At 42.2% G+C, this 27969-nt stretch overlaps 2 protein-coding genes and 1 long non-coding RNA gene across 4 annotated transcripts in view; 1 reads left to right on the top strand and 2 right to left on the bottom strand.

The window, feature by feature from the left end:
- Nucleotides 1-17733, bottom strand: part of csrp2 (cysteine and glycine-rich protein 2) — a 25396-nt gene extending 7663 nt beyond the window's left edge. Inside the window, exons 1-5 of one of the 2 annotated variants that reach the window (XM_024287786.2) lie at nucleotides 17584-17733; nucleotides 15066-15188; nucleotides 9062-9230; nucleotides 5092-5221; nucleotides 4344-4437 (exon numbers count right to left, since the gene is read on the bottom strand). In XM_024287786.2, the coding sequence (XP_024143554.1) occupies nucleotides 4344-4437; nucleotides 5092-5221; nucleotides 9062-9230; nucleotides 15066-15177 (505 nt within the window). In that variant the 5' untranslated portion in view covers nucleotides 15178-15188; nucleotides 17584-17733. Of the gene's footprint in view, nucleotides 1-4343; nucleotides 4438-5091; nucleotides 5222-9061; nucleotides 9231-15065; nucleotides 15189-17519 lie in introns of both variants that reach the window. The other variant, XM_024287795.2, reaches the window with a different exon arrangement.
- LOC118598057 lies at nucleotides 17680-24207 on the top strand. Its single transcript, XR_004947140.1, has 3 exons — nucleotides 17680-17804; nucleotides 17898-18013; nucleotides 24084-24207. It is a non-coding gene; the product is annotated as an uncharacterized LOC118598057 (long non-coding RNA).
- Nucleotides 18610-26082, bottom strand: e2f7 (E2F transcription factor 7). Its single transcript, XM_024292542.2, has 13 exons — nucleotides 25463-26082; nucleotides 24956-25045; nucleotides 24585-24875; nucleotides 24354-24513; nucleotides 24046-24282; nucleotides 21839-21994; nucleotides 21625-21768; nucleotides 21400-21552; nucleotides 21271-21322; nucleotides 20180-20453; nucleotides 20038-20107; nucleotides 19660-19970; nucleotides 18610-19587 (listed from the first exon to the last, which is right to left on the bottom strand). The coding sequence occupies exons 2-13, from the start codon at nucleotides 25034-25036 to the stop codon at nucleotides 19426-19428; spliced, it is 2091 nt and encodes a 696-aa protein (XP_024148310.1). The 5' UTR covers nucleotides 25037-25045; nucleotides 25463-26082; the 3' UTR covers nucleotides 18610-19425.
- Between the last annotated feature and the right edge of the window lie 1887 nt (nucleotides 26083-27969).

Below are 27969 nucleotides of genomic sequence, written 5' to 3'. Positions count from 1 at the left end.
TGCAGCAGTGGAGGTCCACCAGCAGCATGAAGCAACACAGGTCACAAACGTTCCTCAAAGACCAGCTGCTGTTCTCCAGGAGTCCCATAAGACAGAGAAGAAAGCAGGCAGGATCCAACAGCACAGAGATGCAACAAAAAACCATCAAGGCGCTCGAATGAAGAGGAATCCTGCCACCCAGCAGAACCAGGACTTTGGACGGGGTTTACACACTGAGGCAGGATTCAGACGAAGAAGATGCTTTTAGAGTCATCAGGATAAACCTCCTGAAAAACCCTGATGACCCCCCTCCATGCTCACCCAAAACAATCACGGGTGTGCTTTAATTCGGACAGTGACTGCCAGGTCTGTACCTCCAAAAAAAAAAAAAAAAAAACTTGTCATTGTAGCTATGAAGTTACACTAAGTAAAAAGGTACAGCTCCAATTATCACCCCCTCCCCCCAAAAAGAAAATCATATGAAAAATGAATATAAATAACAATGATTAATATCAATAATGTTCATTGTAAGGGCGGCCGTGGTGCAGCGGTAGATTCCCGCCTTGCCCGCCCATGTGTTGAAGTGTCCTTGGGCCAATGTTCAGCAGTGGAGCCCCCACCAGTTGGTGAATGGGTCAGTGACTGTTAAGCACTTTGGGCCTTTGAAGGAAGGTAGAAAGTGCTATGTAAGTACACGCCATTTACCATTTAACTCCATTTCATATATAAAAGAAATAAAAATCAGTCACCAAATTATATAGGGAAATAACTAAAACAAATCCTGGCCGTCCTGTGGGTTTCCTCCGAGTACTTCGGTTTCCCCACCTGAAGAAACAAAATTATCACCTCAACAAAGATCGAGAACAACTAAATTCGGAAATTCTGGCCCAAAAAGATCTAGAGGTCAAAGGCAAAACAAGAACAGGCAGCAGTTCTGGCTGAAAACACAACCCTGAAAGCCCAAACCTCAAAGTATGTACAACAACCACAACGTGCTGCTTTGAGGAGCCATTTCCTGACTTCAGCCAGAGCTGCACAAGGAGAAGTTCCAGCTCTAAAACAACCAAGTCAGCCTGTGTTAGAGGAAACTTCTCCGATCACAGTAATACCCAGCAGGTTCCAACAACACAGAGCTGCACTTAGACAACATCAGGGAGCCACACCAAGAAGGGTTCCTGGTTCCCGGCAGGTCCAGGACCCTTGAAAGGGCTAATGTAGGCAGCCTTGATTAAAAATATATACATATATATGTGAAAACAACAAGAATAAAAAAAAATAAAAAAATAAAAAAAAACTCTTAAAAGGCTAATGTAGGCAGCCTTGATATAACAAAAAGAATAAAGAAACTGTCTATCTACTGTCTATTACTGAGACTCATAACAACCACTAAGACGAAGCTGATCAACTGACTAGAGTGAAAATAAACAGCAGTATGGCTATACAGTGGTAAACCAATGTGACAAATGAGGACTGATTACAGGAAGCTGGTGAAGTAAAAAAAATGAAATAAGATAAAGACTGGACAAAACTATAACAAAAAGTGTCATTTGGTTTCATCAAATGACACTTTTTGGCAAAATAATGCAACCACAAGGGGGCACGATCTGTGCCTCCATGTGCCAGTCCCAAGTCCGGATGAATGCAGAGGGTTTTGCCAATCAAACACAAGCAGAACTTTCATGTCTGATCAGTTGTGTTTTGTTAACAACAACCTCCACTGCTAACAGAAACTTTCAAAGTGTCTTTCACAGGGAGAAATTCTCTTGTGATAGCAGCTTAAAGAATAAAAAATAGATCCTACATCCTACATCCTACACACCACCATCCTGTGCTGTCTGGAAACACTCTCACCAACCACTACTTTACAGTCACTGATCTCCTTCAGATTACACCATCTACACAAGATGTAGTCTATCTGTATGCTTCTACCTCCACTTTTATAGGTCACTCTATGTTCCTGTCTCTTCTCAAAGAATGTATTCACTATCGCCATTTCCATCTTTTTTGCAAAATCAACCACCATCTGTCCTTCTACATTCCTCTCCTGGATACCAAACCTGCCCATCACCTCCTCATCACCTCGGTTTCCTGCACCAACATGACCATTGAAATCTGCACCAATGACAACTCTCTCATTTCCAGGGATGCTCATCATCACTTCATCAAGATCCAACCAGAACTTCTCCTTCTCTTCCAGCTCACATCCTACCTGTGGGGCATACCCACTAACAACATTGAACATGACACCCTCCATTTCTATCTTCAGACTCATCACTCTATCTGACACTCTTTTTACCTCCACAACACTCCTAACAAACTCCTCCTTTAGGATAACTCCTACTCCATTTCTCTTCCCATCTCCACCATGATAGAACAACTTGAACCCTGCTCCTAAACTTCTAGCCTTGCTACCTTTCCACCTGGTCTCCTGGACACACAGTATGTCTACCTTTCTCCTCTGCATCATGTCCACTAACTCTCTACCCTTTCCTGTCATAGTTCCAACATTCAAAGTCCCAACTCTCAGTCCAACACTAGTGAGTTTCCTCTTCTCTCTCTCCCTACGAACCCGCCTTCCTCCTCTCCTTCTTCCAACCAACCTGTCATTGAAGCTCCTTATTGGCCAAACACACCTGATCCAGGTAATCAGCAGCAGATAAGTCGGGGTTTATGGAAAACCAGCAGGAGGCCGGCCCTTGAGGCATTGGATTTGGACAGACCTGGTCTATACCATGCTTTTCTTAAGCCTTTCATAGTAAACTATATCCATACATATGGTAATATATTACTTTCGGCACAATAAACAAATTTTTTTATGAAATAGGAGTTATTTACGCGAGCTCTCTTTCTATCGGGAAGAAGATGCATCGATCTCTGAGGCTCCGCCTTTCACTCCTTGTGGGTGCCGTCCATTTCATGATGTCATCCCAGAGCTGACTTCGGCAGCAAGACGTTATCTCTGCACATTAGGTGCAAGAGAAACAACTTCTTCTCGATGCTAAAGTTAGAGAGAAAGTGTGTGTGAGGTTAGCCTGGGGGTGGGGGTTGCAGCGCAGACTCTTCCTGGAAGGGGCTGTTCCTCACTTTGTGATGTCACAATGTGAGGAGGGGTTGGTGCTCTGACAGCAGAGTTGCTCAGTAAAGAATGGAGCAAAATATTGCTTCGAGGCTGCTTTTCATGAGGAACAAACATGAAAATACACTGAAAAGCTCAATAAAGTTGATTTTACATAGCATAGGCCGGAAGCAAATCGGTTGCACCGCTCTCCCGCATGCACGAACCACACGTCACTTACGCTAAAGCATTTTACTGTCTTCGATGATTTGCTTCCGCATACAGAAAATGCAGCCACAATACTCACTAGATTAGCCGATATAGACCACAATGCATTGCGGTCAAACAATTTCGAACAACAAAACGTGTTTAAATGTAATATTTGAATAAACCATCCACACCATCAGAACACCGTGGAGTCATAAATAAATGTCATGAAATGTTCATATTGATTTGTTATTTCCCTTCATGACATCCGGTTTTTCGAAAAACGAAAGAAAAGTAGTGAGCATCGAGTTCAAATTATGGTTAAACTCCAGGGCACTATATAGTCCCACACTATACAGTTTTTTAGTAGTTAGGGTTTAGGGGGGAAATTTGGACAAAGCCTGTGGTTAGCCAAAACAGCTAGCATGTAGCTAAAAAAATAGCTAAACTTCAAAATATCCTAAATTTAAAAAAGAAATCCTAAATTAGCAAAAACAACCACCGTGTAAATATTAGCCTAACTCTAAAACAGCCCAAAAAACAAAAAAAATTAATTAGCCAGAACAGCTAGCATGTAGCTGAAAAATGGCTTAATCTTGAAATATCCTAAAAAACCAAAAGAAAGACTAAATTAGCCAGAACAGCTAGCAAGTAAATATTAGCCTTACTCCAAAACAGCCTCAAAAATTAAGTCTAAATTAGCCAAAGTAGCTAGCATGTAGCTCGAAAAAATAGATAACCTTCAAAATATCCTTAAAAACTGAAAAAAAGCCGAAATTAGCCAAAACAGTGGCTGAAATATTAGCTAAACTCCAAAATAGCCCTAAAAGCAAAAAAAAAAGCTTAAATTAGCCAAAACACCTTGCATGTAAACATTAGCCTAACTCCAAAAAAGCCTAAAAAACAAAAAAAAAAGCCTTAATTAGCCAAAACAGTAGCTGAAATATTGGCTAAACTCCAAAATGGCCTAAAACATTTGGAGGGCCGGATCTGGCCCCCGGGCCTTGACTTTGACATATGCATTAGACTGACCCTAAACCCCACAAACCATAAACTGCAGGATTACTGTGAAATATGTGAGGGGGCTGCGCGCCTCTCTCACCTTTACAGTAGATCTCCCCGTCCTTCTCTGTCTGGGTGGTGGACTCCAGGCTCTTGCCACATTTTGCACATCGGAAACAGTTTTTGTGCCACGGCTGGGAGGGAAGCACAGACATTAAACACGTTAATCCACAGCTGCAGCCGTCTTCATGATTCCTAAAATAAACAACGTTAGCAGTCCTCTCTGTATTTACAAACATCACCAGAAGCCACCAGATCCTGCTTTTCCCACAGCTTCATCACAGGGAAAGCGAGCGGTTACAAACGCAGGAACAGCCCTGCTGCTGATGAGAACGCCCGCTCATACGGGGCTCCACGCCCACTGTAAAACCAGAAACCCTGGAACTAATCTCTGCGCGCTTTGATGGAGTGGGATTAGAGCGCTGCAGCAGAGCGTGTTCTGTTCGGAGCAGACCACGCCAAAACTCCTGGCAGAATCAGGCTCCAATGTGTGTCCAACCCCGAGGAACCAGCTCCTCCCATGTGGTTTTACTGTGGACAGGCTGGTTTCTGGAGGGGGGCTGTTGGCGCACAGCTCATTAGAAAAGCCAATCAGCCATTAAATGAATCCCACTCTGCGGTCTGCGCTAAGAGAACATGACGCAGATGCAGAGGAATCCATCAGAAGACTTGACTGAAGAAACTTCAGAACATGAGATCCAGAACCTCAAAGGACTTCAAACCAGATCTAATAATTTCAACTCAACATAAAACATTTTGTTTTAAAATGAATCGTAGCGAAGCCCCACCTTGCCAGCCCCCATGATCTTCTCAGCAGCGTAGACGGAGTCTCCACACCGGGCACATTTCTCCGTACCTCCAAACTTCTGAGCGAACCTGGACGGGTTCGGGTTGGTGGTGGGTCTGTGAGTCGAAGTCCTTTGGAGAAAAATCAGAAGGTCAGTGAATCTGCTGCTCTCCTCACTCCATCATGCAGGCGGAAGGGTGGAGGTGGGAGGAGCCAGAGAGGACAAAAGGTGAGGGTTCAGGTAGGACACGTGTCAAAGTCAAGGCCCGGGGGCCAGATCCGGCCCTCCGGGTAATTATATCCGGCCCTCCAGATTTTTTAGGCTACTTTGGAGTTCAGCTAATATTTCAGCTACATGCTAGCTATTTTGGCTAATTAAGGCTTTTTTCTTTAGTTTTTAGGCTTTTTTGGAGTTAGGCTAATATTTACATGCTAGCTGCTTTGGCTAATTTAGACTTTTTTGTTGTTTTTAGGGTGTTTTGGAGTCGGGCTAATATTTTGTTATCTTATCTAGTTGTTTCGGCTACTCTAGGCTTTTTTCAGTTTTTTGGGGGGGTAATTTGAATTTAAGATATTTTTTCAGTTACATGCTAGTTGTTTTGGCTAACCTAAGTTTTTTTCTTTTTTTGTATTTAGGCAAATTTAGCATTAAGCTTATATTTTAGCTGGCTAATAGCGTTTTCAGCTACCAACTTCAGCATCTTCAGCGGCCACATTCAGCTTACAGCATTCACACTAGTATTATCACAGATAATGCTGTTTATCTATTTCGTAATTATGTTTAAAAGTTATGGTTTTAAAGTTTTAAAAAATTAAGTTTTAGTGTGTTCAATATATGTATCTTGTTCGACCAGCGACCTCAGCAGTTTTTTGGATTTTGGCCCTTTGTGCCATTGAGTTTGAAACCTCTGAGGTAGACAAATGCAGAGGTGCACTCACAGGAACAGGATGATGTGCTGTTTATATTTTTATGATGAGTTCACATTCATGTGTACCCAAAGCTTTTTCGTGGCAGACGGTGAGAAATCTGAAAAGTATCTCAGGAGGGGGTGAATTTTGATCTTGTGTTGTCTTCTTTATTTGGTAGGTTTATATTACATAATGACTAATAGTAATGTCTCAAACTTATGTCTCCGATCAGAGAGAGTCTATTGCTTTGAGGAGCTGCAGGCGTCTAATAAATAAAAATGGGGTGGGTGGGGGTAGTTTCTCTCAGGGATTCCCACAAAGCTCAGAAATTCTGGGATCAACTGCACACACACTGTAGTGGTTGGCACCAGGAGGCCAAGCAGAGGCCAGCACCATGTGTGAGAACTGATACAGGTACGAGAAGAGGTGCTTTATTTACCCTGTGGGGGTGAATCTAACAGGGTCAAGACAAATCTGTTTGCTTTGGATGAGATGGCCCATTTCTTTTGCTGTTTTTTCTGACAGTTAAGACCTTTTTGCCCTGTGAACCTTCATCACTTCCAAAGCGAACAACCAAGGACTAATATTCAAACATCAAACCCTGATAACTGCAAGAATGAAAACCGGCTGTGTGGAAGGTTGATAAGACTCCGCTAAACATTAATCCATCCTTTATCAAAGTGTATTAACCATTCATATGACTGAAAGGATCTAGGAGGAGCCTCCTCATCCTCAGTCAGTCAGTTGTCTGTTGGTGGGGGACCCGTGCTCGGTGGAGGGTGACCCTCGGCTGTGGCCTGAATGAGGTCTTTTGTGCAGCTGATCTGTCTGCTTACATAAACTCTTTCATAACAGATCACCTGACGTGACGGGAGGACCATAACTCTCTGTGTCGCCAAACTCGTGCCGCTCCACCGATTCTGTATTTGAATAGATCTGGTGATACAGTGAGAGGCGGTCCGGTTTGGTAGAAAAGTACAGTTTTACTTTTGTTCAGGCTGTTGTTGTTCTGCTGCTCTGCTGCATTTGGGTCTGTGCTGAGTCATCAGGGAGAACCAGATCTCCAGGGAATTTAGTTGGTTAGTCTGTAGCAGGTTAGTTGGCTTGTAGCAGATTAGTTAGTCTGTAGCAGGTTAGTTCGTTGGTAGCAACATATTTACTCTATAGCCAGTTAGTTAGTCTGTAGTAACTTAGTTAGTTAGTCCGAAGGGGTTCAGTTAGTTTGTAGCAGTTTAATTAATTAGTGTGTAGCATTTTAGTTAGTTAGTCTGTAGGAGTATAGTTGGTTTGTATCAGTTTAGTTAGTTAGCATGTAGCAGTTTAGGTGGTTTGTTGAACAATAGTTACTCTATAGCCAGTTAATCTGTAGTAGCTTAGTTGGTCTGTAGGAGTTAAGTTGGTTTGTATGAGTTTAGTTAGTCTGTTGGAGTTTAGTTAGTTTGTAGCAAAATAGTTACTCTATAGCCAGTTAGTTAGTGTCTATTAGCTTGGTTAGTCTGTAGGAGTTTAGTTAGTTAGTCTGTAAGAGTTTAGTTAGTTTGTAGCAGTTTAGTTAGTTAGTCTGTAGCAGTTTAGTTAGTCTGTTGCAGTTTAGTTAGTTTGTAGCAAACTAGTTAGTTAGTCTGTAGGAGTTTAGTTAGTTAGTCTGTAAGAGTTTAGTTAGTTTGTAGCAGTTTAGTTAGTCTGTAGCAGTTTAGTTAGTCTGTAGGAGTTTAGTTAGTTAGTCTGTAAGAGTTTAGTTAGTTTGTAGCAGTTTAGTTAGCTAGTCTGTAGCAGTTTAGTTAGTCTGTAGCAGTTTAGTTAGTTTGTAGCAGTTTAGTTAGTTAGTCTAAAAGAGTTAACCTAGTTTGTAGCAGTTTAGTTAGTCTGTAGCAGTTTAGTTAGCTAGTCTGTAGCAGTTTAGTTAGTTTGTAGCAGTTTAGTTAGTTAGTCTAAAAGAGTTAACTTAGTTTGTAGCAGTTTAGTTAGTCTGTAGCAGTTTAGTTAGTTTGTAGCAGTTTAGTTAGTCTGTAGCAGTTTAGTTAGTTTGTAGCAGTTTAGTTAGTTAGTCTATAGCAGGTTAGTTGGTGTGTAGCAGTTTAGTCAGTTACCTTTTAGCGGTTTAGTTGGATAGTCTGTAGCAATTTAGTTAGTTTGTAACAAAATAGTTACTCTATAGCTTGTTAATTAGTCTGTAGTAGTTAGTTAGTTTGCATTAGCTTTGTTAGTTATTTTTAGAAGTTTAAAAAGTCAGTCTTTAGCATATAGGTAGGCTGTTTGGTAGATAGAGGGTTAGTAAGTTATTCTGTAGCAGTCTGGTCATGTAGTTTTTAGAAGTTTAATTAGACTGTAGCTCTTTAGTTAGGAATTTTGTAGCACTTTAATTTGTCTTTAGCTGGTTGTGCAGTTAGTAAAACAGCCCCGGTTTATTTAGTTAGTCTGTTGCACATTATTAAGCCCATAGCAGGTTAGTTAGTCTGTAGCTGGTTAGTTAGTCTGTAACATGTTAATTATTCTGTAGCTGGCTAGCTAGTCTGTGACATATTAGTCTGTAGCTAGTTAGTTAGTCTGTAACATGTTAGTCTGTGGCTGGTTAGTTAGTCTGTAACATGTTAGTCTGTGGCTGGTTAGTTAGTCTGTAACATGTTAGTCTGTCGCTGGTTAGCTAGTCTGAAACATGTTACTGTAGTTAGTCTGTAGCTGTTTATCTAGTTAGTCTGTAGTAGGTTAGTTAGTCCATGGCAGGTTAGGTAAAGGAAATGAAACAGGAGATTCAGCAGAGCTGTAACCATTGACAGACCAGCACTCATTGTAAAGCTGTTTGTGGAGGAAGGCAGAGAGGATGTTTACATTTATTCTCACATGACTGTATATGAAAGAGTTATTGTTTTCTAGAGCACAGTCAAAAGATGTTTACAGACAACAGTCAGCAGCCACATCTCATAAACATCAGAAAATCAGAACTCTATGACCCCACAGCAGCACCTCAGTTTACATCCCATGAATGCTGTTCCTGAGGATCAAGATCAGCCTGCAGGTTTTCTAACTGTCTGCTAACATGTGTTCTGTGGTGCTGCTCTTACAGTTCTGGTTTGATTCCCAGTCGTTCTCCTCGGTCCATGTTGAGCGTTCCAGCCCCCTGTCCATAGCCGTAGCCTTTAGGGCCGTATTTCTTCCCGTAGCAGGACTTGCAGTAGATTTCCTGATCGTGAATTGCCAGTGTGGTGCTGTCCAAACCCTTCCTGCAGACCACTGGGGACAAAAAAACAGACTTATTACATCTCAATGTATTTTCAGTTATTCCAATGTGAATGATCAAAGTTGTTTCAATCAATATACCATGTCAATATAATCATTTTAAAAAGGTTAAATTACTTAATTTCCTGTTAAGAAATAACTTATCCACTCTAAATATGCTAATTTACCCATTATGCAGTATAATGTTATCATAGTAACCAGTGGTGAGATCATTGGAGTCACAGTATCTTTTTTAATACTTAACTTTTTATCAAATGTTTCCGCAGAAACAAGTCAAAAAGCTTTCAATTCATAACAAGCAACATCCCTGATGTCTATGCAAGACATGCTTTAAGGAAAGTACCGGCCAGTTTCTCATTTATTGAAACCAAACCTTAACCCTTATGCTATCCTAGGCATGTTTACAGTAAAAGTGGGGTCATCTGGACCCCACAAGACAGCGCACTGAACTTTTATTTTTCAGTGATTTTTGATTTTCACTGGTGTCCGTGGAAGACATAAAATCTTGTCCACCTTTGTCATGGTAGGGATAACCGGTCAATGTAAGGCTGGGGTCATCTAGACCCCATAAGATGACACAAAGGTTAAAGGATCTCATGAAAGTTAAACATTTGTTCAACTTTTGACACAGCTGTCCTTACACCACATGTGAGTACTGGCTCCTTACTAGGAGGTGATACAGTATGAAAGTGCCTGTATAAGACGCCTAAAGTATGTCCAGACCAGTGGCGGGCCGTCAGGGCCTGCAAGGCCTTCTCTGCTGGCCTAAAAATATCTGAATCACAGACTGATATTAATTATTATTTATTTCCGTGAATACGTATTCTATAATTCCAAATGCTCTGTCTTCGTCCTTTCATTGCTGTCTCCCTGGTTGCGCTGCTTCCAGACGTGTATTTTCCTATTTAAGCATTAACCAATCACATTGCAGCACCATTTGTTGCTAGGGTCAAAGAAATCTGCCCGGAGGCCTTCACAATCAGTTCTGCGGGCCCTGTAGCATAAAATAATTGTCGACCAAACTGTTGCTTCAACCAATCAGATTTGGAGTAGGCGAAATCAAGGCCAGCTAGCAGGCGCACGGAAACGTCATCATTTTCACGAGCTTTGATTGGACAGCTCGCAGCTCGCTCTGGTTCTGCGTTATGTGACGGACACAGGTGCCGAGGAGCGGCGTGTCAGGTTTGAAGATGTTGCCAGTGGAAAGCGTCTCATCGTCTGATTTTTGGTGGAAAATGAATGTCTGGGTAAAGTTGTGGCACAGTTTTGTCTGGCACGGGTAAAGGAGTTCCGTGACTCCGTTGAGCGGGAGTGAAGCTGATACGAGGAAATCTACGAGGCCCCTGAACGCACCACGGGCGCTCCGAGCTCACGAAGAGGTGCAGCGCAAAATCCTCGCGCGCACTACCGACAATATTATTTTCCAGACACAGACCAGATTTCAAAATCACAAAAACTGATGTTTGTCTCCCTCGTGGACCACGAGAGGCTTCAGGAATACCAGAACATTTTCCAGCTTATCACAGCCACGGAACACTTTCCATCTGCGAAACGCACGGATTCTGCACGACAGTGATTGAAATCTTCTTGAGGAAAGAAAGGATGGATTTTGTTTTTTTGGATTTTTGGTGAGTAAAATTGTACTATATCCCTACATAATATTGAAATTTTATCAGGTTATTTTTTATGCTTTTGGTGTGTGTGTGGCAGCTGTACCTGCACTAGAAGTTTTATTGCCATAAAATAGTTAATGAGGGTTGGATTGATTCAGATGGAGCACTACTGAAGGCCTAGGTGTGAAATGCACGTCCCGCCACTGGTCCAGACAAACTACACTCTGATTGTCTTATTTCCTTATTTACAACAGTCTGTGGAGCACAAATTTGTGATGAGTTTCGAAAAAAGTATCAGTATGAGACGCCTCCATCTCTCCTACTTCATCAGTACTTACCTGCACGTGTGGTTTAAATGTTTGCTATGACCTTTCGCCTGCAGCACGCCCATTGAAAAAATAAATCACTATGAATATTTTCTCTCTACAGGTTTACAACTTTGGCATTGTGTGTCCCCTACAGGTTTGCCCTTTACCCCCCAAAGACATCCCATATCCACCTGTAAAGGCACTTGAGACTAAAGCATAAGGCCCTCAAGTTGCTTGACTCGTGTAAAATCAACCTCTAAAATCGGAGAGGGTTTATCACAAGATGAAAGGAATGCTATTTTTCCTTGATATTTTTGAAAATAAAAGCAACACAATCTCAAGTGGTGTGGGTTCTTGCTTTGAAACAGCCAGTTACTGCATTGGTAAACAATACAGTCAGATGAGATGTCCACACTGATCAAGGCACTTCAGTCCACTTCAAGGTGGAGTAGATCTTTTCTTTCAACAAGCTTCTACTTGCTAGGAAAATAATTTCCATTCACATCTTCAATCTTCACATCCACTTTTGTCTACTAACAGACCTTTGTTGAGGTAGCATACGGTCACAAATACGACTGCCCGATGGGGAGGCATGGGGAGAATCTTAGAGATTTCATGCCAGTGCTTGAGTTTTTTTGAATCGTTTAAATGATCATGAATGTAGACAGCAGGAGTCAGGCGACCATCAGGCGTTCAGAATGGCCCGCCTTTTAAACACCACCGGGTGACTGGTGGCACTAGATATGGACGGCCGTCATCCGGAGACATTTACACATTGTCCAATGATCTGCCTTGCTGTCGCTCAATTTTGTAGTGACATTCCAGCCTGTCATTGGACACCACCACGTGACCTCCAAATGTGTCTGTCCCCAGCCCTCAAAAGCCAAGTGTTAAAGGGTGAATACTTATATAGTGCTTTTCTATCTTCCTTCAAAAGCCCAAAGCACTTTACAGCCACTGGCCCATTTGGTAGCTCTGCTGCTGAACACTGGCGCCAACGTCCCATCAAAGGCAATTTGGGGTTCAGTGTCTTGCCCAAGGACACTTCAACACATGGGCGGGGAATGTGGGAATTGAACTCGCAATCCGCCGATCAGGAGTTGACCGCCCTACTGCTGCGCCACGGCCGCCCTAGTGGGTTCCATATGCTTAAAAGTGGGCAGAAAATGTTGACACCAATAGGGTTTGTCAGCAATTTCTGTGGTGGCCTCACCAGTGTTTGTCCACATTGTCTCCGTTCCCTGGGCGGTGACCCTGCGTGCTCTCCTGCCCCCTGGGCAGTGGCGCTCGTTATGCTGTCCTCCGGGCGACTAGATCACTATGCTAGCCGGCAAACTGAGTCTCCACTTAAGTCAATGTGGGCAAACACAGGTGGCCCCACAACAGAAACTGCGGACAAACTCAATTGGGGCTCACATTTTTTCCCACTTTTAACCATATGGGGCCCAACTGGCCTTACTGGCTGGGGACGGCTACTGACTCATGTCAACTCTTAGAGAAAAAACATCCAGTCACTGTAAATTTTTTCTTAAGGGGCCATACCATGAAAAATACACTTTCTAGCTTTTAAGGTGTATGATACTGTTCATTCCTCTCTATAAACAACCCCAAAGCGGTATTTTGATCCATTCATTTCTGAGTAATCCTCCAAAAACCTGCGCTCTCAACAGAAACCCCTCCCATACCCACGAAAACAAGTGGGTCCTCACGTGCCGATGTCACAGGTTAAGGACAGCCCCTTTCAGGAAGAGTCTGCTCCGCCCCCAGGCTAACAGAAACACTTTCTTCGCAAAGCTAGCAGCTTGAGCTGGTGGTGATCATCCAACTTCTCTCGCGCACACACACACAAACTCACACCCACACACACACCCAGCTTGTGCACAGCAGACTCCGACTCTCTGTGTTGTAAGTTTGTGCTGCTGGGCAAAAAACGTGCTGTGGCATAGGAGCAAATGGGCTGGGGAGGGATCTCCAGGACATGGACAGGATCCTAAACGTATCAGAGAATGGTGCAAGCAGACGGGGATATTGGGAAGACAGCGGGAGAAAGGGAGCAGACTATATCCTGGTGGGAAAAAGTGAGTGACTAATTGAAGAACTGGATTATTGAGAAACGGCAGAAAGGTACATGTATCCACATGAAAGCAAAGAGGATTTTGGATACGGAGATTATATGTCATCATTTCAATAAATCCTGAAACGTTCATCTGGTTGACGTCATGAAGTGGGTGGCACCCACACAGAGCGAAAGGCGGAGCTTCAGAGATCAAGTCGTTTTACTTCCGGGTATGAAAGGAGTCCACAGAAATAACTCATATTTCATAAAAAAATTATTTTTAGTGTTCCAAAGGCACTATAAGATATTTTTATAGATATAGTTTACTCTGAAAGATTAAAAAAATCATGGTATGGGCCCTTTAAAACGAGGATGTGAAACTCAATCGCAAAAGGGGCAAAAATCCAAAACAAACCTTAGGTTATTGGCCGAACAGGATAAACATTTATTGAATATTAAAAAAAAATGTAAAACTTTAAAACCGTAACTTTTTAACATAATTATGAACTATATATATATATCATTACCTCTGATAATAATACTAGTGTGAATACAGTAAGCTGAATTTGGCAGCTGAAGATGCTGAAATTGATAGCTAAAAACACTAAAGCTGAAAGCCAGCTAAAATATTAGCTAAATGCCAAATTAGCCTAAAAACATAGGTTAGCCAAAGCAGCTAGCATATAGCTGAAAAAATAGCTAAACTTCAAAATAGCTTAAAAACTGTAAAAAGCCTAAATTAGCCAAAACAGCTAGCATGTAGCTGAAATATTGGCTAAACTCCAAAAATAGCCTAAATATTGCCCAAAATAGTCCAAAAAGCTAGCAGAATGCAAATTTTTAAACTTTAAAACCGCAACTTTTTAACATAATTATGAATAATAAAAAGGCAGTAATATCATTCCAGAATAAATCAACTTAAATCTTCAATAACTTTCAGTATTTTACTCTCCATAAAATTATATTTTGCTAAAATTATACAAGTTAGAAATGAGCGCAAGATAATATCGGGCCATAAATAACAATAAAAGAGAATGATCTGGAGGGCCGGATCTGGCCCCTGGGCCTTGACTTTGACTCATGTGCTTTAAAACCTATTTGACCACTAAAAACCTAGCTGTTATCGCCCAATTACAAATGTTGTTGGGCAGACACCTGGCAAATTTCCTGAAAAATCTTGCATTGAGGTCGGTGTGCAGTGGCATTTTGGGATATATGAGCATAGTCTTAACCAGCTCCAGTCCTGAGCAGATCCCAACAAAGACACGACTCTTCACAGACAGACTGAAAACATGGCATCATGTGAGGAGCAGCTTTAAGCCACGTGACTCATCTTTAATATTTCAACATTAACTAGAAAAAATGTAAAAAGAAAACATCAGTCTGAGATGTATTTGTTAAAAAAATGTTCGAAAACATTAACGGGCTGTTCTTAGTGAAACAGAAATGACATTTTCTTGTTGAAAAAGTCTTTAAGAGGCTTCATAAACGGAGGTATGAACTCAACGACCTCATGATCAGCAGCAGGAATGTCACAGAGAAGGCTCTCTGAAAGAGCTGCAGAGGTGAGGGGGAGTTCAGGAGGCGTTCTGTGGGCCTTCTCACCCAGACCTCCACAGACCGCCTGCAGCAGCAGATCAGTCGAGCAGATGTCCTCCCACGCTCCATGGAAACAACACCATACCAGCTCGTGTGTGATGATGAGCGCTCCTGCTGGAGCTATGGGACGGATCCACTACAAGTCACAGTGGTTCCCACTCAAAAACATCAACTTTGAAGTTCCCTTTACGCAAGTTTTTTAAAAATATTTGCTTCATTTGTAGACTGAAATGAGAGTCTGACAGGAACTTACTGCAGAGGAAACAGCATTTGTGGAAACTCTTGCCGTCACACTGCACCTCCTCGGCGTGGTAAACTGTCCCGCGACACGCCGTGCACTTGTTCCCTCCTCCCCAGTTTGGCATTTCTGGCGGTTCTGGAAGGAGAAAAAGAGTTTTTCAGAGTCGGCCTCGTACCGTCTATTACGGTTGCTCAAACTTTTTCATTGTGTGAATGCTTGACTGATTCTCCTGCTCTTTTACGAACACTTCTGGCACTTAAAAACTCAATCAAACTTTCAGCAATTTCAGCACTCTTGGTATCAAAACATTCAACTTTTTCAAGAACGTACTGCTTGTATTTTTGGTGTTCATAAACTTTTGAGCAAAATATGCCCCATAGGAAATGAATGAGAAAGTCTTCAAATTTAAGTAGATTAGCAACAAGCCTTTAAATATATTCATGGAAATGTTTTAATCTTTTACTGTAATTTTTTGAAAGAAATTTGGAGATTAACTAATATTTTAGCAACATGCTAACGTTTTTAGCTAATTTGTTATCTATTGAGGGTTTTTCGGTTTTACCCTCTGTCTTAGCAACAGGCTAATGTTTTGACTAATTTACTTTACAGAATTTAGGTAATATTTTAGCAACATGCTAACGTTTTTAGCTAATTTGTTATCTATTGAGGGTTTTTTGGTTTTAGCCTCATAGCAACAGGCTAATGTTTTTGACTACTTTATCTGATGGAATTTTAGGCTATTTTGGAGTCTAGGTAATAATTTAGCAACATGCTAACATTTTTGGCAAATTTTTTATCGAAAAGGGTTTCTAGGCTAATTCAGTGTAGCTTCTATTTTAGTAAAATGCTAATGTTTTTGACTAATTTGTTTTACACCGTTTTACTCTATTTTAGAGTTTAGTTAATAATTTAGCAACATGCTAACTTTATTGGCTAATTTGTTATCCACAATGGTTTTTAAGGCTTTAGCTTCTATTTTAGCAACAGGCTAACTTTTTGACTAATTTGCTATTCAGTATTTTAGCCTATTTTGAAGTTCAGCTAATAGTTTAGCAACATGTTAGCGATTTTAGGTTCTTTGATATCTACGGGAGTTTTGGGGGCTTTTGCTTCTATTTTAGGAACAGGCTAATGTTTTTGACTAATTTATTTTACAGAATTTTAGGCTATTTTAGGGTTTAGATAATAATTTACAATATTCTAACATTTTGGCTAATTTGTTATCCACTTGGGTTTTTAGGTTAATTTAGAGTTTAGCTTCTATTTTAGCAAAATGCTAACGTTTTTGACTAAGTTTACTGAGGAATTTTAGGCTATTTTGGAGTTAAGCTAGTATTTAAGCAACGAGCTAGCTTTTGGGGGCTAATTTGGAGCTTAGCTCATATTTAAGCAACATACTAAATATTTTTGCAAAATTGGCATGTATAGAGGATTTTACCACAACATTTTAAGAAATTTAGGTCAGCTTAAGCGCTCTTTCATAGTTATTTAACAAAATTTCCAGTCTTTCAGTGAATTTCACATTTTGAAAACAGCTTTTGCATTTCCAGCTAACCCATTCAGCAATGAAAGTAAATTCTGTCGCTATTTTCAGCGAAAAGCTTCAACATCTTCAGCGACTACTTTTAGCAAAAAGCATTCACACTAGCATTATTGCAACTTTGCAACTTTTCTAGTTTACAACTTCATTTGGACGATACAGAAAATTAAGATTTCTCCTTTATGTAGCCTTAACTGGATTGTAATCCAGAATGAAACTATATATTTAAATAAAACATTTTAAGAGGTTTGATGTGGCATCATAAAGGACTTTAGCTGAACTCCAGCTCTCAACAGCCGACCTGTAAGTGCAGGAAAGCCATGAAAATCTGCAAACAAGGTCACCCTAAACAAGCAGGAGGACTAATGCGCCGAGGAATGTCTGCAGGGTCAGGCCGGCCGGGGGCTTTGCTGGGTGATGGGCTGCAGCTGTGGGATCAGACCCTAACGCTGGAAATGTGTGAAATACGCCATCGTCACGGCGACTCACATCATAATTACAGGAGAGAGGAGTCAGTGGAATCTCTGGAAACATTTGAAGCTTTTCTGTGGCAGAGCGGCTCTGTGATGATGTCATAACAGTAAACACTCACTTTAGATTTTCAGGAAAAAAAGTATAATTTTACATTTATTGACAAACACACTTTTAAAATCAGCTTTACATTTATTCTAGAATACAGGAACAAAGCAAATGATCTGACATTTTTTAGGTTTAGGACTCAATAATCTGAAACGTCACAGAAAAACATGATATATTTGAAAAGTTTTTGCTGGTTTTATATCTATGATGACATAAATTCTAGGTTTTTAACCGGTTCTGGTCAATAATATTCTCCCTTTCATATAAACACATTAAAATTACATAAATTATAAACATTTGATTATGTTTTAAGGATAAAAATAGTTTAAAACTCTCTGACGTCATACCTTCCAACCATCAAAGGTGAAAAGTCGGCGTTACTGTTCACGCGCGTGCCGGAAAGCGGCTCACCTTTGAAGTTTTTCTGTTTTTCGAAATCAGTCCCCGGTTCGTATAAAGTGCTCCGGTTCAGACTCAGCGTTGACCCAGCGTATTCCTCCTCAACTCTGAGGACTTTACTACAGCGACGCCGCGATGCCACATCCTCCACACACACCGAGTGAGTCAGAGGACGGGCGGAGCTCCGAGGGGGCTTGAACGTAACACGGAGGCTGGGTTAAAGTTCTTCTGCGGTGAGTCGAAAAACTGGGGGAAAGTACGTTGTATTCAAGAAATAAATTAATTATAAAAAACGTACTTAATCCAGATTTTTTTTAAAATCTCAGTTTGTGTTGTTCCACAATTGGCCCTATTCTGCCCTCTGGTGGACACCAGGTGAACTACATGGAAGAGTGGTGAGATGATGCTGAAGGACCAGAGTGGATGAGGACTTGTGTGACAGGTAGGAGGGAGTCTAGGATCAGGCCTGAACTTTAAAACAGTTTATAGTGGATCGAAGTAGAACCAAGAGTTTGTTAGGATCACAAATTTAAGTCCCTGATCATATTTTAATCAGTTTTAAAAGCCTTCCTGGTGGTCTTTTATTTATGACTGTTGTTTTTTAACATATTTTCTGCAGAGCAGCAGTATGTCATCAGAAATTCACCTATGAGTTGTGGGTGGGAGAAAATACACTTATTTCCCATCATTCCTTTGTTTACACTCTCTCCTGCTAGCTTACAGCCCCTCACAACCCCAAGCTAACAGCGGTTCAACAAAAATAGCGAGCAATATTGTAGCTATCCAGTCATACAGTTTTGATCCAGATTCCAGCTCAGACGAGGAAAACTAAGATCTTTTTGTCTGCTGTGTTGCTGATTCACACGATTTAAATAAAGAAATACATAAAAGCAGTTTTGATCTTAAATTATTTTATAAAAATCCTCCATCATGAGAAAAATGCTACAAGAACATGTAAAAAAACAACAAAAATGTCCTCAATTTTCTAGACTTGATTTGACTTTTTATGCTGCAAAATACTAGAAGAAAGACACGTAATACATAAAGACATTTTTATTGAAATGCAGTAAATGATTAAGAACCGGTTTGTCTGAACTACAGAGATCAGCGCTCCAACACAAACAGCGTTTTTACAGAGACAGCCACTGAAGCAGCATCTGAAGTTCTAGTGACAACAAATACACAAAAAATACTGACATGACGACTGTGTGAATGTTGCAACCTCGGCGTGAAACGGCTCCATTTTAAAAACTGTTTTCAAACGATGCGCAGAACCAGGTGAGTGTTTGTGAGCTTGCTGGGTTTGTAAACACTTCTTTAAATATTTATTCTTTACAGTACTCTGATAAATAAAGTATTCAAGTACCTGACAGCACACTGTGTGTTCGTCTTCAGTCACAGTTCCTGGGTTGCAAATTCTCAGTCTAAAGACATAAAACAACTTTTCTGTAGAGAAAAAAAAAACAGTTCATAGAGCTGACTGTCTGTAAACATTAAGGCTTAGTGACCCCCACCCTCACAGATAAGTAAAAATGAGATGTGGGGGGCGGGGGTGTCCTTGTTCCATCTTCATCGTTGCTCCCTCCTGAAGTGGTTCACTCGTCTGTTGTACTTCTTAGTGCTCAGAAAAGTTCCCTGTAATCACCATATATTATCTAGAGTATAAATAGAAAGTGGGCTATAATACATACGAGGTGACAAAGGGAGGCGTGGCCAAATTTATAAGGAAGTTAAGGCCTGAATTAAAGATAAAAAAAGAGCAGCTGCAGTGACAGACTCTCACCACCGAGCGGCGCTGTTTCACTGCAATCTAAGCTGCTGCAGTCTAACCTGCTGCTACAGGAATTGTCATGTTCACATGTTCTCCTCACACGGCTGCGGGTGGCCCACGTCCAGCCTTCTCTGGGCGGAGCCTCTTTTCCGGGCCGCTGGCCTGGAACTGACTACATTACCCAGAGTTCCTGGAGTTCTGAAGAAGGCTTTGGAGGAAGAGGTTTCCTTTGGACTATGAGGGGTCTGTGGAGACAGAGCAGTGAGTGAGCGTTTGGGGCGGAGTCAGTGCTGCGCTGACGCGGCGGGCGCTCGTACCTGAGGTTCCGGGGTGTTGATGGCGGTCTGTGAGAGCGAGAACCCGCTCTGAGTGGGGGTGGACACCGTCCTGCTGACCTCAGATGACCCTGCTGCCCGGAAGGGGGTCGCCCCCATCATGAAGGGGCTCGGGGACACCAGGCCGAAGCCCAGAGGGGCGGGGCTGTCGGAGGCGACCAGGGGGTAGTGGGGGATGGCGGCAGAGGGGAGGAGCACGTACGGCAGCGCCATGGCGGGGACGCTGCCTGGAGGAAGCGCCACGCCGGCCGGCGGCTGGCCGGTGGGGATGAGGAAGTTGAGGCCGTTCAGACCTGGGGGAGGGGGAGGCGTTGAAACTCAGGCGTTCCTCCACAAACGTGAGAGTTCTCTGAAACATACCTGCGGTGTTGGGAAGGTACAGGTAGTGCGAGGGCTGCTCGGCGTCTGCGCAGACGGCTGCCGCTCTTGTCTGCACAAAACAAGCAGACGTCAGAGGAAGTCCTCTGATGAGGCTGAAGAAAACACTATAGTACTCCTTTACCTCTGCTACCTCGCTGGACCCGGGCTGTCCCGTCCGCTTCCCCCCCATCTCCTCCTCTTCCTCACTCTCCTTCCTCCTCTTCTTTCCTGATGACCCCTGACCCTCGGGGGCCTGCTGGAGCGTCTCCGGCCCCCTGAACAGAGTGACCAGCGAGGGCCGGGACAGGCTGGGCAGGTAGGCCAAGCAGTGAGGAGAGGACAGGAGGAGGGGTTCGGGGTAGGGGAGGGCTGCTGGGACGGCCTGGTGGGTGGAGGAGGGCGGCGGCGGGTCGGGTCTGGCGAGAAAGGAAAGTTCTTTCAGATGTGGAGGGTGAAGGGGTCACACTTCCTTCAATGTCTGAAGTTCAGGACCAGAACGCTCACATCGGGCAGCCATTTTGGATTTGTATTCTCGACTCACTGAAAAGTGCCCAAAGCTGAGTCCCTAACGTGGCCATGACATACGCGCAAAACTTTATCAAAGTTCTATTTTGCAGCATTCACACTATAGTGATTCTCCTGCTCCTTTCTGTACGTACGGATGTAAAAGCTCAATCACACTTTCAATGATACCAACAATCTTGGTATCAAAATCTTCAGCTCGTTCAAAACATTACTGCTTGTACTTTTGGCATTCATAAACTTAATAGTTTTTGAGATATTGAGCAAAATATGCCCCAAAGGAAATGAATGAGAAATTGTTCAAATCCTTCAAAAACTTTGTGAACTTCTGGATATACTTTCAGCTAGAGACACCATTCAAACTTTAAAATGTACAGTAACTAGTGGGTTTGTTAGGGTAATTTGGAATTTAACTTTTAATTTAGCAACATGCTAGCTGTTTTCTGCTAGTTTAGACATCTTTCCCAGTTTTTCAGCCTAATTTTGAGTTTAGCTAACATTTTAGCATTATGCTAGCTGTTTGGCACGATTAGACTGTGTTCAAGCTCTCTAGGCTAATTTGGAGTTTAGCTAATATTTTAGCTAACACTTTAGTATTATGCTACCTGTTTTGGCAAAATTAAAACATTTTCCAATCTTTTGGCTAATTTGGCATTTAACTAATGTTTTGTCAAACTTTCATCTTAAGCGTTTGAGCGTGTCAGAACTTACAGGTGGACCTCTCCAGGAGCCTTCCTGGAGTAATCCACCGGCTGGTTTGAACCTGCGGGGCGAATCTAGGATCAGTATTTTGGCTAAACCTCAAATGTACGTTTGGTCAAAGATGGTTTTGGTTCTTACTGCTGAGGTCACAGCGAGGGCTGCAGGGCGCCGAGCTGACCTGCCGCTCCACGGCCACAGGAGCAGGCGCGATGTTGAAGGAGGAGTGGCGGCACAGCTTCAGCTTCTTGGTGTCCTGTTGGCCGGTGGGCTGGGGGGGCTTGGGCGGAGCTTCTGCAAACAGAGGCGTGGTCAGAAAGGACCATCACTCTCGTAGTGGCGTTTAGACATGTTCCAGCTTCTCACGGGCGTTTGGGGCGCCGCTGAAGTCCACGGGGCCCAGCCACCTGAAGGCCGGCTTCCTGCCTCTCTCCTCTCTGACCGAATCCTTCTTGATGAGGTTCAGGCTGGTCAGCACGTTGGCGATGTCATAGAGGCGCCGCACCTTAGCTGAAAGTTCACACGTGACTCAGCCAACTTCCCAACTTTGAGGATCTTCAAGACTTTCAGCAGTTCTTACTTTTGTACTTGCTGTGGCTGGATGAGTCTCGACTCTCCTCGATGAGGATCTGCGCGGCGGCGTCCAGAGTCACCGTCTGAGTTTTGGACACCAGGAACAACATGACAAACTTCTGGCTCATGATGCGCAGAGACTTGTCCTTCCTGTTTCCACCAGCTGCAAAACACCAGAGAAAAGTGTGACCCCGCCTCCTCTGACAAGGACCTGTGGTCCTCTGGGTTCAGTGCAGTCGGCTTCACTGCAACCCAGAACCAGCGGACGTGTGTGGAACTTTACATGAGAGAACAGACATGATCAGACAACAGCTGAACAGCAGAACATTTCTGCACGATCAGAGATAACACTCATGTTTACAGGTCTATGGATCCTCTTTAGATTCATGTAAAGATGATTCTTCTATGTGAGCTGAACAGCACAGAACCAGGAGTACCAGTACTGTCTGATTCACTACAGGAAGGATCCAAAGACAGCACACACAAGATGACACACAAGATAACACACAAGACATTAATGCACTAGACATTAGTAAACTAGATATTAGTACACAAGACATTAGTACTCAAGGCATTAGTACACTCATTAGACATCAGTACACAAGACATTAGTACACAAGAAATTAGTACACACACTAGACATTAGTACACAAGACATTAGTACTCAAGGCATTAGTACACTCATAAGACATCAGTACACAAGACATTAGTATAAAAGAAATAGGTATACACACTAGACATTACTGCAAAGACATTAGTACACACACAAGACATCAGTACACAACACATTAGTACACAAGAAATTAGTACACACACAAGACATTAGTACACAGACAACACACACACACAATGCAATACAACACAACACAAACTACATAAGTACATATGACAGCACACAAACAAGACACACTAGACATTACTACCCAAGACAACACACAAGACAACATAGACGTTAGTACACATGCAATGCACCTCCAAGACAACCGATAACCAAGACAACATACGCAAGACAACGCACAAACAAGGCAACACACTAGATGTTTGTACACATTGACAACATGTGACAAAACACAGAAGAAACACAAAAAGCAAGACACTCAAGAAATTACACACCAAACACTAGACATAAGACAACAGTACATAAGACAAGACGGCGCATAAACCAACAGAACACAAAACACGCACACAAAAACAGACACTACACACAATGTGTCTACAGATATTCAGATGTTACATTTAAGACCTTTTTAAGAACAAATCTAATTTAAGACCATATGTATAATAAACTGAACATCATGTCTCGTTTAGCAAACATACATGCAAACTATTGACAAAAACCACCTATTGAGACGGCTATTACATTTCATTTAAATTATCAGAATAACCATTCTTTCTTTGGACCCTCCTTTTAACGTGTTCTTGCTAAACCTTTTTTTATTATATATTTTCCTTATTGCAAGTTATTTAAGTTATAAACCGACCAATCGGATGACTCAATAAGAGCATGTGGTGCCCGGTGTCCCCCACCTCGAACGTTCGAAACGTTTGATTTACACGTTCTCCCGAGTCTGCTTTCAGTAAAAGGGGCGTGGACTTCCAATTAGCTCACTCCTGATTAGCGATAGTGGTTGCCATGGAAATGTTGACTCAGACCAACTTGGACCAATCACTGCTTAGTAATTACTGGTTCCGTCAGGATCCGTATTGTGAAAAATGCCAACTGAATTGAGTTAATTTTGTTAGAAACTAAGGTAAGGCATTTTCTGTGGGTGATGTCACAGCTGCTTAGTCCATCTCTATATACTGTCATAATTAGCTAGCTGCTACTTGGAAATGTTTTTTTTCAGCGACAGTAGATCACATCAGATTTATAATAAAAATTAATTAGAATTTAGGGCAACTGAATGCCTTATTTAGGTTCCTTAAAGGCTTTTTAATGATCTGTGGACACCTTGCTGCACAAAAGAGCATGCTCAAACCGACACTATACCCAAAATAAGGCAACACAAATTACAAACACAAAACAACACCAGTCAAAAAAATAGAAACATTTACATAAGTTATACAAACTTCTTTCATATCTAGAAAATAACCACTCCTAAACTAAACAATTTCTATCATAAAGGTCTCTGGTCTTAATCTGTTTAAATGCTACTACAGGAGGCTGGGTAACCATGGAAACGCTGTGTTGCCAAACTGAAATCACATGGTTACCGTTTCCAGCCTCTGCAGCTTCTTCTTCTTCTCGACAGGCGTCCGTCCTGGCGGTGTCTGCGGCCTGCTCCATCTGCAGGTGGTAGCCCTGCTCCCGCCCCCTCTGCTGCAGCTCCTGCAGCGTGGCCTGCAGCTGCTGACGCCCGTACCAGTGGTAGCTGTTCTTGGCTATCCGCCCCACAATGCTCAGCGACTCCAGGACATTCACGATGTCGTAGATCCGCCGCCGCTCCACCCCTGGAGGAGTTATTACACAGGATTGTAGACAAAAAAAAGAATAAAGGAACTTTGTTCAAACATTTTCTTACCCAGACTGGTGGCCACCTCGTCCAGTGAGATCCAGATGAGGTGCTGGGGTGGAGGGTAATCGGGGTAACGGGCCAAGAACTTCTGACACAGCAGACCCAGACTCTTCTGCTTCCTGCTCGGCTTCTTGTCTTCATCCTCCTTTTCATCCATCGCTTCAAACTGAGCAGATAAGCTTTAAATCTCAGATCATTTACTTCATTTTCTGAGAACATCATTAAAGCGACTGATACCTCCAGTTCTGGGTCTTCCACAGAACCATCTGGACTCCCGGGCTTTTCCTTATCGTTCTCCATGGGTCGGAACAGCACCTTCCTCATCTCTCTGTCCCGGATGTCCGGGCTGGCGGCGCTGATCAGCACCTTCAGGTTGGCTGTGGGTGTCCAGGGCTCGGCCGGAGATGTGTGTTTGATGGGGGTGATGTGGGTCAGGTCAGGGGTCAGAGTCCTCCTGCTCTTCAGCAGCATGCTGGGCTCTGCGGGTTTCAGCGGGACGCACTTTCTCCTGTCCACGCACAGGTTCTCCTGCAGAGAGAGGGGAAGTATTTGGGAGATGATGCTTTCTGGAGGACTCACATCTAAACCACCTGGACATTCCTGCGCACCTTCTGCTCCCCGTGGCCCGCATCCTGCGGGGGCCTCCTCGGGCTCGTGAGGTCTTTCAGCGTCACGCACTTCACGTCCATCCGGAGAAGCTGCGGGGCACGCGGGACGTGAGCGGCATCTCACTTCAGTCATTCGATTTGGCGCAAAGATCACCGGCTAGCTAGCACATAGCGGGCTAAGTGCGCCGCTTTCTCCCCCTCAGTGGGAACGCTTCTAGCCCAGTTTTGAGGCTTAATTGACGACCAGACTTAAAAAACTCAAATAAGTGTCTTTAAATGAGTTATAAAGTAAGTTTATAACCGTTACGTCACTAAAGGGCTAGCTCACTCAATTTAATCATCAACTATCAAGCTATATCTTTAACTATTTAACATCTATTAACATCTAACTTTATCCTAATGATAACATAAAAGGCTATTTTAATTGAATTAGCTTGCTAGCTAAACTTTGTTGACTAGCATGACATCACTGTGCAGGAAACCACTGGAGGGAAAGTTGATATTTACCGTTCAATGGCCCGCCACTACAAATATTGGTTTATCTTTGCCAAATCGTCCCCGCGCGGTTTGATCCTTCAGGCCACCATCGTTGAATGATTCCCTCTTTTGAAAATTAGCGGGCAGTTTTCTTCGTCTCCTGTCAACTAGTCCCGCTTCTCAGAAGAACAGCCTGTCCAGCCCCAGACGCGAAAACCTCAGCAACACCCGCTTAAGCTTATGTTCTGGCGCTCTGAAGCAGCTGGATCGCGCCAGCCAATCAGAATGCTGTTGGTTGGAGACGTCATGATACTGTTGCCCAATCACTGACTGCGGTTTCCAGATGTCCCAAAAGAGTGGGGGAATGGCCCCGCCCCCCAGAGTAGTGTTGGCGGTGCAACAGGCGCGCTCAGCCCTGAGCAGGGCGGGGAGGAAGAGCTCTCACTCTGACATTTTTACGAGCTCCATTAGATATCTTTAATTTAGGCAAAATGTTGCGCGAACACAACTTGATAATCAAGCATTTATTAACCCATTATAACACAAAGACGAATATTTATTCATAAGTGAATTTTAAAATCTTTAAGAACATTTTATCTTATTTTAAACAATATGATACTACACATGTGTAACAATATATCACACGTGTAACGCGTGTAACGCACAATCCACTTTTTTATTGGTTTTATTACTTTAAGTTGTTGTTTTTAATAGCAGCATTAGAGTTCAAGAATTATCGTTTAATAATAACAAACAAAAGTGAAATGTATCTTTTTTTTGAACGGAGTGACACATCGCCTCACCATACGATCCTTGACTCCTTGTACCCCTTGTTTTCCCACGGGGACACCGGCGTCGTACAGCCGAGAAAACACCTTTAATCTAATCATCGGGGCCTTTGTCTGCGTGCACGGCTATAATTAGCCGGAGCCCTAAAATCAGGCAGATGGGGGGCAGGTGGGGGGATGTTTACAGATGGAATGGCGCTCTCTGTACCTGGGCCATAGCGGGAAAAGTTGTGGCGGGGAAGCATTGACCCCGCCCCCATGCCATGAACTGTGAGGAGGGCGAGTCTGGAGATTTTGCATGATTGACATGAATGAGGAAATCTACGAAGAGCCTCACAAAGCGGGAAGAAACGGGCAAATATTTGACAAATATGAGGGAATATGGAATATTTAACTCAATTTCAAGTTTCTAAATCAGAAAAAGTTCATTCTACAAACATGGTTGAAAATCCACAACTTTTTTTTAATTATTGTATTTTTAATCCATAAAGTGAAACTATTTTGCCAGAAAAACTGAAACTTATTTTGACTTAAATAACTAATAAAAATAACTTTTTAATTACAGATAACAGTCAAAATAAATATTTGTATAGTGTAGTTTGTTTATTGGCAAACTAAAGAAGAATCTTGAGATTTTCATCACATCAAATGTATCCCGTTTTGAAGTTTTTTGAATCAAGCCGCTAAAATCGTGTCCTGTTGCAGCATTAGGTAGGCAGAAGTTTTATTACACATCATTAATACCACAGAAGTTTGATCATTTTCAATGAGTTTTGTTCAGTGAATTTACATCTGGAGTAAATTTAATGTATAAATGTAGCTATACAATTCTATAACACAACTTAAAATTGTATATTGAATAAATAGAAAATAAATAATAACTTTTGCATGTAACTGCAGTTGTGTTGTTGTTTTTGCGCTGACCTAACACTGTGATAATGAGCGTTTGCGGATGTAACCAGTTCAGACTTGTTATCAGGGCAGAGTCTAGAGAAAAGCCGTATGGCAAGGGTGTCAAACTTAATCCTACTGGGGGCCAAAATTCAAAACACCTTATGTCACGGCGCAGACAGGAAACATTTATTGAACACTCTGAAACAAAATTTTTTAAAACTTTAAAGCTGTCACTTTTTATCATAATTATGAACTAGATATATAGCATTACCTGTGATAATGCTAGTGTGATTGTCGTAAGCTGAATTTTGCCACCGAAAAGGCTAGTACTGATAACTGAAATTGTTGAAATTGATTGCTAAAATCACTGAAGCTAATAGCGGGAAACGCTGAAGCTGATAGCCATCTAAAATATTAGATAAATGCCAAATTTGTTTAAAAAGAAACTAACAAACAAACAAAAAAATTGGGTTAGTCAAAACAGCAAGCATGTTGCTGAAAAATTAGCTAAACTTCAAAATAGCCTAAAAACTGGAAAAAGGCTAAATTAGCCAAAACAGGTAACGTGTAGCTGAAATATTAGCTAAACTCCAAAAAAGCCAAAAAACAAAAAAAGCCCAAATTTGTCCAAACAGCTAGCATGTAGCTGAAATATTAGCTAAACTCCAAAATAAACCTTAAGAAATTGTTGTAAATGCCAAAATAGTCCAGACAGCTAGCCGAATGACAATTTTAAAAACGTTAAAACCGTAACTTTTTGTTATAATTAAGTGGAGGTTTATGGATGCAGTGAATGAAGACATGAAGCTGGCTGGTGTTAGAGTGGAGGATGCTGACGACAGGCTTAGATGGAGG

The sequence above is a fragment of the Oryzias melastigma genome, linkage group LG23 (assembly GCF_002922805.2).
Source record: "Oryzias melastigma strain HK-1 linkage group LG23, ASM292280v2, whole genome shotgun sequence".
NCBI lineage: Eukaryota > Metazoa > Chordata > Actinopteri > Beloniformes > Adrianichthyidae > Oryzias > Oryzias melastigma.
The sequence above is the reverse complement of the archived record's forward strand: the minus strand, read 5'-3'. Positions and strand labels throughout refer to the sequence as shown.